Source organism: Magallana gigas, chromosome 8 (assembly GCF_963853765.1).
Source record: "Magallana gigas chromosome 8, xbMagGiga1.1, whole genome shotgun sequence".
In the NCBI taxonomy this organism is placed as follows: domain Eukaryota; kingdom Metazoa; phylum Mollusca; class Bivalvia; order Ostreida; family Ostreidae; genus Magallana; species Magallana gigas.
The window spans coordinates 19,661,616-19,673,282 of NC_088860.1; the positions used below are offsets into that span (position 1 = coordinate 19,661,616).

The 11,667-nt window shown below is 33.7% G+C and overlaps 2 protein-coding genes across 2 annotated transcripts; one reads left to right on the forward strand and one right to left on the reverse strand.

Moving 5' to 3' along the window:
* Positions 1-1,285: 1,285 nt before the first annotated feature.
* LOC105336087 (uncharacterized) lies at positions 1,286-5,899 on the forward strand. The gene is made up of 8 exons (XM_011440270.4): positions 1,286-1,446; positions 1,922-2,025; positions 2,435-2,636; positions 3,016-3,207; positions 4,254-4,426; positions 4,685-4,937; positions 5,109-5,282; positions 5,604-5,899. The coding sequence occupies exons 1-8, from the start codon at positions 1,392-1,394 to the stop codon at positions 5,768-5,770; spliced, it is 1,320 nt and encodes a 439-aa protein (XP_011438572.3). The 5' UTR covers positions 1,286-1,391; the 3' UTR covers positions 5,771-5,899.
* A 1,554-nt stretch (positions 5,900-7,453) lies between these two features.
* Positions 7,454-10,976, reverse strand: LOC105336080 (ryncolin-1). The gene is given in 6 exon segments (XM_066067832.1): positions 7,454-7,746; positions 7,839-8,003; positions 8,925-9,021; positions 9,798-9,943; positions 10,516-10,659; positions 10,832-10,976. Coding segments are annotated over 6 exon segments (891 nt in total). The 5' UTR covers positions 10,923-10,976; the 3' UTR covers positions 7,454-7,498.
* Positions 10,977-11,667: the final 691 nt, after the last annotated feature.

Sequence of the window (11,667 nt, forward strand, 5' to 3'; positions counted from 1 at the left end):
GTGTAAATTGTGTCCAGTGTATGAATAATTAAGCGCTAAATGTGGTCAACGATGCGTGAATTTCGCATAGAAAGGTATCTTCATTTATGATTTATTCAGAAATAAGCCATCTCTTTGACTTTCAGATCCAGTTCTGAATGACCTATCATAACTTTAATTCAAGTTAAAGGGACATGGTCACGATTTTGGTCAAATTTTATTTTTCTGTTTTTATTATTTACAATGCTTTAGGAATGCGTTTCTAATGATCAAATTAAATTTGGGTGCCAGTCGATTAGTTTTAAGCAAGATACATGGCTCACAATTCTTCGTCATGTAAACTAGGCTCGTGCCCTGTTTTTGTTTACATAGGTTCAATACACCAGTAAAAAATCTTTTCCAAGCTGATTTGTCTATCTTTTTATTCATTTTAGGCATAAATAAACAGTTACTAACGATTAACACATTCATTTTAGGTCTACAACTGGAATTTTCACTTCAACATTCAAAATGTAAACAAAAGCTTTGTTTACATAGCGAAGAATTGTAAGCTCTGTAACTCGCTTATAACTCATCAAATGACAATCAAATGGTTGCCTATTAAAAATGCCTTATTGAAGCATTGTGAACATTAAAATCGAAAAAATAATTTTTGAACAAAATCGTGACCATGCCCCTTTAAAGAGATATGATGAAAGTGAAATTATGATTTGATTGTACGCATCCTTATTTTTTTAAAAATCATCTTTTTCACGAGAAAGGTCCTTCTTACTGGAGACGTGCCGTAGGCTTAAAAATATATTTGTTTTATTTAGAGATATGTCATTATATTACTTTTATAAGAGATATCTTTAAATAAACTTGAAATCTTCCACATAAAAATAAATGAAATTAAATCTCTTTAACAGATGATTAAACAAAATTAACCAAATGTTACTTTTTAATTAATAAAACTTAAAAGAAAAATGTCTTTTTTCATATAAACACCCTTTAAATACGCTAGTGCACTTACTATATAGTACATGACTACATGTATATCGTTATTTTAAACGTTGAATACAATAGAGTAATATTTCAAAAAATATTATAATTTAATGAAAAAAGAAACAAAAATGATTTTAAAACAATGAGTTACAGAAAACAAGATTTAAATGATCATTTTAATTATCACTATTAATTTAACTACCAACAGCCAGATGATGCACATTGTTTTATAGATCTCTCGCTTTATCACATAGATAAATGATTAGAACTATATTAGTATAGATATTCATACCGGCTAATCATGGGTATATGACTTATGACCGATACTTTATCTTGTCACCATGCAGTCATGTGGAAGGGGGACCACATCAGGGTGTTTGTAAATTACTTTGAATCGTAACTCTGAAACCGTCCAAGATCTGAAAATAATGACACTAAAAATGTGGACTTCTCTAATCCTACTTGGGATAGCACTAACATCTAGTAAGTTTTAAATCAAAATTGCTTCAAAATTGAGATACAAGTATTATTCAGACACAGTTCAAAGTATCACGTTAAGATAGCAATTATTGTAAACCTGTCATCAAATGAAATCGTTTGAAATACTAACTGCCTAGAGTTTGCATATCGGATTCTTGAATTTTTATTTTTTATTTTCGACAATCGTAGTCAAATTGGTGTATCATTTAGCCCCCCCCCCCCCTCCAATACAGAGATTTTGCACTATGGGCAAATCTTTGAAAAGCCAAATACATGTCCATGTAAATAATAAATACGAGTTGATGAACCACTAATTAGTATGACTTAGTCTCTTTTTGGAGCATCAAATCCTGTTGTCCCTTAGAGTGTTCTTTTTTGAAGATGAGCGTGTGTAGACTCCATTGCCCAACACGGAATAGCAATGTACAGAAAATGTCCATGGAAATGAATAAAGTTAATTTTGAAATTCTTTTACCAGCTACAGCAATTACTAATTTCCAGTTCCCAAGTGAAACCCCGTGTATAATCTTTGATACATCACTTCAAATCAGTGTCATTGGAGTTTTTAAATCCGGTCCAGAGGTGAGTAATTGTTTATAAAAATTTCAAAATTGATGAACAATGAACTCTGTTATAAATAATAAATTTTCGTAAAATTCGTATTGCAACTTTTCAGTATCGTTTCCCAAAAGATCGACATAGTGTTTAAAACACGACATTTGTTAATTTACTTATTAAAAAAATAGCTTTCAAGAAATAACTTTGAAGCACGACTGGTAGGAAAGACCTTCGACCTTTGCCAAATACTGTCATTGACCTCTGTCCTTTCAATATATTAAATATGAAGTCTTGCAAAGTTCAAAAGATATGTATGCCCATTGAGCAGATATGCATGCATTGACAAATTGCATGATGAATAAAGCAAACAGATAAATAGAGATTAAAAGAGTCCAAAATATTAAACTCATGAAGTACTTGAATTTGACCACAGGCAAAACAGATCGAGCTGGACAAGAAAGCCGTGGTCATGAACAGCAGCTATTGCGATGATGGGAACTCGTCCAGTATCGACTTTTTTTTGGAGGGAGGGGTGGGGCTCACCGTCCAGTTCCTGAAACTGAACGACTCCGTAAAAATGATGCCATCCATATCGTTCGTCCCGGGAATTATTTTCAATGCTACATCTGATACCAGTAAGTACATGTAGCAAGTACATGTATACACATTGGATGCTTAACCACCCATGTACTGCTAACGCACAGATAGATATGAAGATGTTCTTTAAATATAGTTAACATCAATGTTGAAAATAATGCAATAATCCAAATAATGCACTGGTATAAATCCGCGTCCTTCTAAAGTACAGTACCCATTAAAATGAAAATGAAACGTCATTATAAAGATATCGACTGAAACTTCCAATCAACAATCTATCAATAAGTCTGTTAACATTTATAGTATTGAAGATTATCATATTCAAACTGTTTCTATTTTGTTACGTGGCTTGTTCATGAAGGCTGAACGGTCCTCAAGATGTTCATTAACTTCGCCGTCTTCAACTGATTTTCACAGATAACGTGATACTGCATAGCACCATGGGCAAGCTCCTGCCCCCAGCTAACGTGTCCTACTCCTGTTACACGGGGGACACGCCCATCGTGATGACGAACGGAAGCAGTGCCAATATTTCCTACCACGGCATCATCTCCCTCACACAACTACGGGTGCAGGCCTTCGACATCAAAAACGGGGACCTCAGTCCAGGTCTGGCAAAAGCGCCATACTTTAATTTTGTCTGTTTGTCTGTTAACGTTAAGATGTTATTTGTTGTCATAAAGGGGATTATCACTAGCGTTGGAAAAATCAGACATTTGGGTTGGTTTTGATAGTTTGACAATATTAACTTTTAATTCTTCCTAGGTCTAGTATACTGGCTGTAGAAAATATGAGTAAATCGGTTTAATATTTTTAATATTTCTTGTTTATTGTACATGAGTTTCCCATTCATAAAATCATTAGGTTCTTGCTTTTATGGCCCAGCACAGTTTAGTACTTATTGTTATTTATTAAACTGACGTAAGGTTTATGGTTTTATACATATGCATCAAAGAATAAACTAGAGTTTAAAACGTTTTCAATCATTTTAGACAACCTTAAAGCATTTGAAAACATTTAAAACAGTTAAAACAACCAATAAAATACATCAAATTATTTTATCTTTTCATGTTTAAATATTTCCCATATTACACAAGTAACTTTAAAGAATTAGAAGTTTTGTTTTGGTTTTCCCGCCACATTGCAATTGTCATTTTATTTCTTTTATACTTGCACTTTAAATAAACACCAAAAAAAAAAAAGCCACCCCCCAAAAAACAACAAAAAACAAAAAACAACAAACCAAACAAACAAACAAACAAACAAACAAAAAACAATATTAATTTTTTGCATTTGCGTTATTGCATTACAGAAAGTAATTCCCACACTATTTGCAATTTTTAACATCAATATTCTGCAATATTTAACATCAACTATATCTGAAAAATTCTGAAGTTTTCGAACGACAAGCAGCTTGTCATATATGCTCAAGAGTACATTATCATTATACCGGTATACTCGATAAGAACCTTATTAAGTACTGATTACTACAACCATACACTTAAAACTTTGGACGCCAGAATGAATACAATTCGAACACGGCTAACCAACAAAACCTTAAGCCCCGCCCCTTACTCTTATTGGCATTTTCACAAAAGAAAACGTTCTTATTCTAATTTACCGAGTTCAACCTAAATAAATTATATTTACTGCAGGTGAGAGTTGTGACATCACCCCCGTCACCAGCGTCGCCCCTCCCATCAAACCCGTGACCCCCACCCCCGGTAACCCTCCTGTACAAACCTACTCTGTGAAAAGCGGCAACACCGACTGTATCGTACTGCAGGCTGGAATAGAGTTCACATTACCCTACACGAGTAATGGAGCGGTAAGTACACATGTATTAAACCGCGTCCTTCTCACGTACCCATAAAATGAAAATAACGCTTCAATATTAAAATATCGACCAAAACTCCCAGTCTATCAATCAGTCTGTCAATGAATAAAAAATACGGAATAAATTATGTTCAAGGGTTTTATTTTCTATTTCTGCCTTTTTAAATTATAAAAAATATCGTATAATGTGATTACATTATACATGTACTACTTCTTCAGCAGTTCCACTTCTAAATTTACTATATTTCAGCGTTTGACAAAGACCATTGGTGTGCCAAACAACACCCGGGTGGTGGGGATGTGTGGTGGGGGCGTGGCCACCACTCAGTCTCTCTCCCTGATGTTTTACGGGGACTGGATCATGAACTTTATCTTCTCGCACGCTCTGTCAGATTTCTCACCCCGGCGTCCATTGCTGCTGGACGGTACCATGTATGGAATAAAGGAAATTTCCCTGGAGTATAACATATCTTCTTATTTATTCCCTGACGCCGATGCAAAAGGTTAGCAAGAAAATACTTTTCCCCTCGCTTTAGGTATGATTTACATCTTTCTTGAAGGATTTAGTCAAGTTGACACTCATTAAAAAATCATTAAAATTTTTCATTATTTGAAATTGTTGACACATGTCGGAACGACAGATTATTGTTTGAAAGACACGTGATGTATTTCAGACGAGAAACTGTTGTCTAAGATAGTGTACAAGACCCCCGAGTACCCGACCTCAGTGGGGACCAGCTACAGGTGTCAGCCACCGACCATTGTTGACGTGCAAGGGATCACGACCAGAATGACGTCATTTCAATATCTGGCTTTCGGGAACCAAACCACGTCATCCTTTGACCCGAGTATGTTCCTTTTAGTAAAATTGATGCAACATAAAGAGTACATAACTTTGCTAGTTCAACATCTTTAATCATCTTTTATGTATATATTACAAATAAAATTGCCAGATGTGTATAATGTGCATGTCTACATGAACGCTTACTAATTGAAAACATAATTATATAAACATTTGAATTTCATGATCATCAATTCAAAAACATCAAATTTGTGTTCTGTATTTTGTGGGTACAAATTTTAATTAAACTTTTCAAACTGTGTGATGATTTTGCATGTAATTGCCAAAAAAAATCCTAATTCCATGGTCACGATTTTGTTTGCTTCAGAGACGGTGACTGACTGCCCAGCCATCACCCCTTTCGCCACCGACGACGATGACCACACAGGGACCATCGTGGGCGTGGTCATCGCTGTCTTCTTCATTCTCATGGTTCTCGTTGGAATCTACATTTACAGGAGAAGAGGAAAGGTGTCATATGAACAAGTGTATTAACTTATCATGGTGTTAATAAAATTTTTGGGTGAATGTGTGAGTAATAATTCAGACTACGTTGAAATGTTTCATGAAATACTGTATGAAAAGACAGATTGTTGTTTAATAAAACCCGTACCTCCTCCCATATTTTTGTGTTCTCTTCACGTTTCAATAAACTGGCAGAAAATTTGAGATATAAACAGTAAAATATATGATTGTCCCAGCAGTGAACATAAGGAAATAAAAAAGAAAAAGACGCTAATCAGGTGACCAACAATGCTTTGGTAAAAGATTCTTCCTATATACGTAATCAAGGTTCATACTTCGCAAGAAGTTAGCTCATAATTGGTCCGTACGAAAAACAAATAGGGCCACATAAAAGATATCTCGTGATAACGAGAAAATATCTCGTTATTATGAGAAAAGATCTCGTTATAACGGGCTAATTATCTCGTTATTACGAGAAAAGATTTCGGTACTACGAGATAATTATGTCGTTATTACGAAAAAAGATCTCGTAATAACGAGAAAAGATCTCGCTTATTATAACGAGCTAATTATCTTATAATCATGAAAAAAATATCTTGTTATAATAAATTACATAGTAGTTATTATTTGATGTATTATTCTAAAAACTACATATATAATGAGTGTTCCTCGTTCATCAGATCTAGATCTCCAGTGCAAGTTGATTGGTTCACCCTTTCAGTCTATTTTTTACTTTCCCGAAACGTTAACTCAATTTTAATTATTTCTAAATTACAACGATCAATATTAATTTATTCCTACATGAAATGATCGGATATGACATTTTATCTTATATGCATAAGTTGAATAACTTCATATAATTTTATTCTTTAATGTTTATTACAGTCCCACTCTAAGGTATATACTTGGTAGTCCAATTGCAAGTCATAAAACAATTCTATTAGTTACAGATAAATCTACATAGTTTCAATCATGGATATACGGGATTTACGTCGAAATTTGTTTTATATATCAATGTATTCATTCACAACCTACATGTATAGTTGAAATAATTGTTTTTGTATATTAAAACAATGAAACGCCCAATTTTAGTTAGACCAATTCTCGTAAATACGCGTACGAGATACTGAGTAATGAACTCGTAATAACGAGATCTTTTCTCGTAATAATGAGATAATCAACTCGTAATAACGAGATCTTTTCTCGTAGTAACGAGATGATGAACTTATAATAATAAGGTCTCTTTTCTCATAATAACAAGATCTTTTTTTTCTCATAATAACGACACATTTTCTCGTAATAACGAGATCTTTTCTCGTAATTACGAGATAAAAACAATTTTTGTGTGGCCATATTCGTCTTTCGTAGGTATGCCTAATTGAATTTAAGCCTGTTTCAGACTCGGGCTATATATATGGACTGAAACAGCTGTAAGAGATCACATTGTGTTAAGACCAGTATCGTATAGGACGCTAACTTATCGTTGGCCCAACCACCGACATTTATTGTTTTCATGAATATTCATCATATGAAAAAAGTAAACTTTTAATTTTTGAAAATTTCGTTACGAAAGTATGATTGAGCTAATCGAAATTGAATTTCAAAATGAATCATTGACAGTAATGACAATGGCAAGTTGGCCCACGATTATTTTCAACGGGGAAAAACAAGTGCATAGAATATTTTTGAACAATTGATCCACAAATGACATCATTTAAATAATGTAGCGCTTTATTTAAAAGTTCGTTTCAAGAATAATTAAATTTTAGATCTGATCATCATTGATGCCGTCTTCATACCACGATATTCATTGCCAAATTTGTACCAGGCGACACATAGCCGAGTGCCTGAAGCGGATGGCCGATAAGGTCCATTGAGATCACAATTCATGCAAGCATAAAACCACCACCCTCCTTTAACTGACACAGCGCAGTTATCTTTCCAGGTGTCATTATCCTGGTCTCTTGTCGTAAATTTCATCCCATTGTGATGTACAAGACTATTCCCTAAAATACAAAATTTCAAAAGTTTATAAATAATCTATTTAAAACTCTCTACAAAAAACTTGTTTAGTTCCAGTATATACTCGGCTACTTACCCGCCGTTCCACTGTATCCACCGACAGTCAGCTTGTATTTCTGAGACTCACTTCCCACAGAAAATGTGGAATATTTGGCGTAGGCTTTATCACCCGAGGATTTTTGAAGATCCACTCGTAGTTCCTGTTTGGCTCTGGTGGTCAGCAAATGAATATCATCATTTCCTATAAAAATATGATTTATTTCTTGCAATAGTGTCATTATAATATCATATATGTATATTAATTATGAATACTTGCAAGTACCTCCTTCAAATGATGAGGCAATTGGAAATTTGGAAACATCAAACAAGACTGACAAAAGCTTGGTTAAAAGACAAAGGAGAACCATTTTAACAATGCTTGGACATTGGGTAATTGTGTCAAATGGTAATTGTATCAAATAGTATTTGTGTCAAATGGCAATGTGACGTAGGCCCGTCTACTAGTATTTCATTGCTCGTCACTCAGTCATCAATCATTTTGAAATCAACAAAATTTGCCTGACTTTTGAGCTAAGACTTTGCACTCGATGCATATGAATTCCGCTTGAAACCAGCATCATTTTCAACTTGTACTGATGCTAGAAATAGATATTACGTCCTACCGAAAATCCAGGGTCTTGTTAAATTGGTTATAACCGCAATTTAGTAGTTTTAATATTTGCTACCATCAATTAATTTATCATGAACATCCTCTTCTTTCTCAAAATAAATAGATTTAATTCATACAAAAATAGAATTTATCATGGTCATTGATAATCTAAAAAAGGCGTTTTTAGGTTGTAGTTAAGTTGTATTTATCATGCCAAGATGTCATATTTATGTAACTATAAGTATTAGTAAAGTCATCTTTCCAAGTCAAAGGCTTCTAATCCGCTCCGCTATTCACAGTAGTTGCGGAGCGCATCAGAAACCCTTTACTTGGAAGATGAAGGAGAGTAAATGTTTGTGAATTTATTTATCTCGTCTTATCCATTACCGTAACCTCTTATATTGGAGTATGTTTTTTCGAGGCATAGTCTTGATTTTTGAATTCAATACCAGCACAACTCACAAAAGCCGTGCAGAGATTAAGATAAGGAGGTATGTTTTAACTTGTTGTTACCCAGCCAATACTCTCCTTGTGCTTTCCCGAATCCTGCTTTTTAGGTTTGCCAAGATCGATAAAAATCAACAGACCCATCCATACGTCTTTGAATTACCTGCAAGATAACACTTGAAACTAACTAAACATAATGTATTATAGTACATTTTTAAATTCTACAAAGTACATCTATCTGATGTTGGCTGTTTGAGTTTGAATGGAAATAACACCAAACTTAAAGGGACATGGTCACGATTTTGGTCAAAAATTATTTTTTCTGATTTTAATGTTTACAATGCTAAGTAAGGCATTTGTAATATGCAACCAAAATTTGAGTGTCATTCGTCGAGATATAAGCGAGTTACAGAGCTCACAATTCCTTACTATGTAAACAATGTTTTTGCTTACATTTTAACTGTTGAAGTGAAAATTCCTACTTTAGACCTTAAATGAAAGTGTTAAACGTTATGAACTGTTTATTTATGCTTAAGATGAATAAAGAAGATAGAAAAATCAGCTTGAAAAAGATTTTTTACTGTGTAGATTTTTTACTGGTATATTGAACCTATATAAACAAAAACAGGGCACGAGCTTTGTTTACATAACAAAGAATTGTGAGCTCTGTATCTTGCTTATCAACTAATGATTGACTATCAAATTTTACTTGATCATTAGAAATGCATATCTAAAGCATTGTAAATAATAAAAACAGAAAAATAGAATTTGACAAAAATCGCGACCATGCCCCTTTAATGGCCTTGTTTAAACCACACTTTCGGCCTGTTATGTTTTGAGTAATTTACAGAGAAAATTTTAGTAAATAAATGTGTAAGGTAAGGAACCAGTGCAGGCATAACGAAAAACTGGTAATGAAAGGAACCAGTAAAGACTCACGGTCCATCCCCCGCCGTCCGTGGTCATATCACAGTACACCAACTTCTTGGTCTTCATATCCGGGTATATCGTGTACACACCGTTTCTTCCTTTTGTGTTAGGTATTGTTTTGAGAATAGAAGCACAATCTCTTTGCTTTTTTAGCCCTGTAAAATTAAATAGAAAACTACTGATATCCACGTATTACTAAGTGTTATCGGTATGTGTAGTATATTATCATTAAAGATAAATAATGTAAAATTTCAAAATTTATAACTTCTCTATTTTACAAGATGTAAACTTCTAATAAGACTTTATAAAACGGTGGCACTTGCTGTATAAGCTACATGATATTGTGATTTCATACAGCTATCATATTGTATGATCTGTTGAACCTGCACAAACAACGGTGACCAAATGAAAGAGCAATACATGTATTTCTGTCTGTAGATTCAACTGATAGTTTGGTCAAATTGCCAGTCAATAAATATTTTGTTTTCGCTCAAATACTAGAAGCAACCAGCCTTTCATGTCGTCACCACGTTTTTTCCATTCCACCGACATAGGTCGAATATTGAAGAACTGTGACGTAGTTGTTCAAAATTTTTATGTTGGTATATTTCTATAAGTCCGGTTAAATTAACATTGATTTGACTTTTTATTGGTATATAAGGTTTAGAGAAATATTCTAAGGGTAAAGAAGTGAAGATTTGCTCTCCAAGATAGACAGTGTACTGACTGAGATACTTGTTGAGGTGTTTCCCGGTCAGTCTGTAGTGTGAGGTGAGGGACACATCCACAGTGACGGGGGTATCCACTTTGAAGGACGTGTTCAGGTGTTTCCAGGTCCATGGGGTCAACTCAAGCAGAGATTCCACGTTGCCTGTACAAAGACAAAAAATATGTTCCATTATTTGGTAAGTTCTGAGTACGTGTACATGTTTTAGAGATAATTTATAATAAAAGAAATATTTATCTGAAAACACGGATAAAATATTAAAACAACATGATTTTATCTCTTTACATTCAGAAAAGATTTATAAATGTTTTCATACCTTTGATTTTAGAATGAGGTTCAACAGCAATCACTACAACAGAAAAATCGACCAAACCAAGAATAAACAACATATTCCCAAAAGAACCCATGATGGCGTTATTTCTTTCAATGGACAAAACATTTCCAAGTGCTTTTATATATAGATACATGTACATTTACATGTAGATATCGCCTGACAATTAAAATGAAATTGGATATGCCTGTTTCGTGACAATAGAATAGATCGGTCTAGGTTAGCCCAGCGTATGGATACAGAGGTTACCATGCTGCCATCAGTCTAAATATAAAAACTGCATAATCATTGTCATTAAAATTGAATACACGTAGAATAAGATATGATTGTTTGTACTATAATTCACATACTTAAAAGTTCTTTTCATTATCGAAAAAAAATAACTACTTTATCTCATTTATAAATTCGATGCACATTGTACTTCAAAGTATATAATGTTCAACAAAGCTATAAAAGCTAAACACCCCTGCGAATGTTATTGTCATTTAAATTTTAGACCACGTGGTTTTATTTACCAGGCTGAAGCTAGCAGCCATTAACAGCAGCCACTCAGCCCTTAGAAGCTAGCAGCCAATAAGAAAATTCATCAAAGTACTGAGAGTACTCAAACAGAAAATTTTATTTTGCTTTATTATCGGCATATTTTAATTAATATCAAAAAGATTTATGCATGAATAATTTCTCTGAGCATGAATAACTTCAGAGGCAGTAAAGCTGGCCTGGATAGATTTATCAATGCCTTTGTATCTAATGAATTCAATTGAATATTGGTATTTGTCTATTCGTATGCTTAAAAACTGATCCCCAAGTCTGTTTACTTT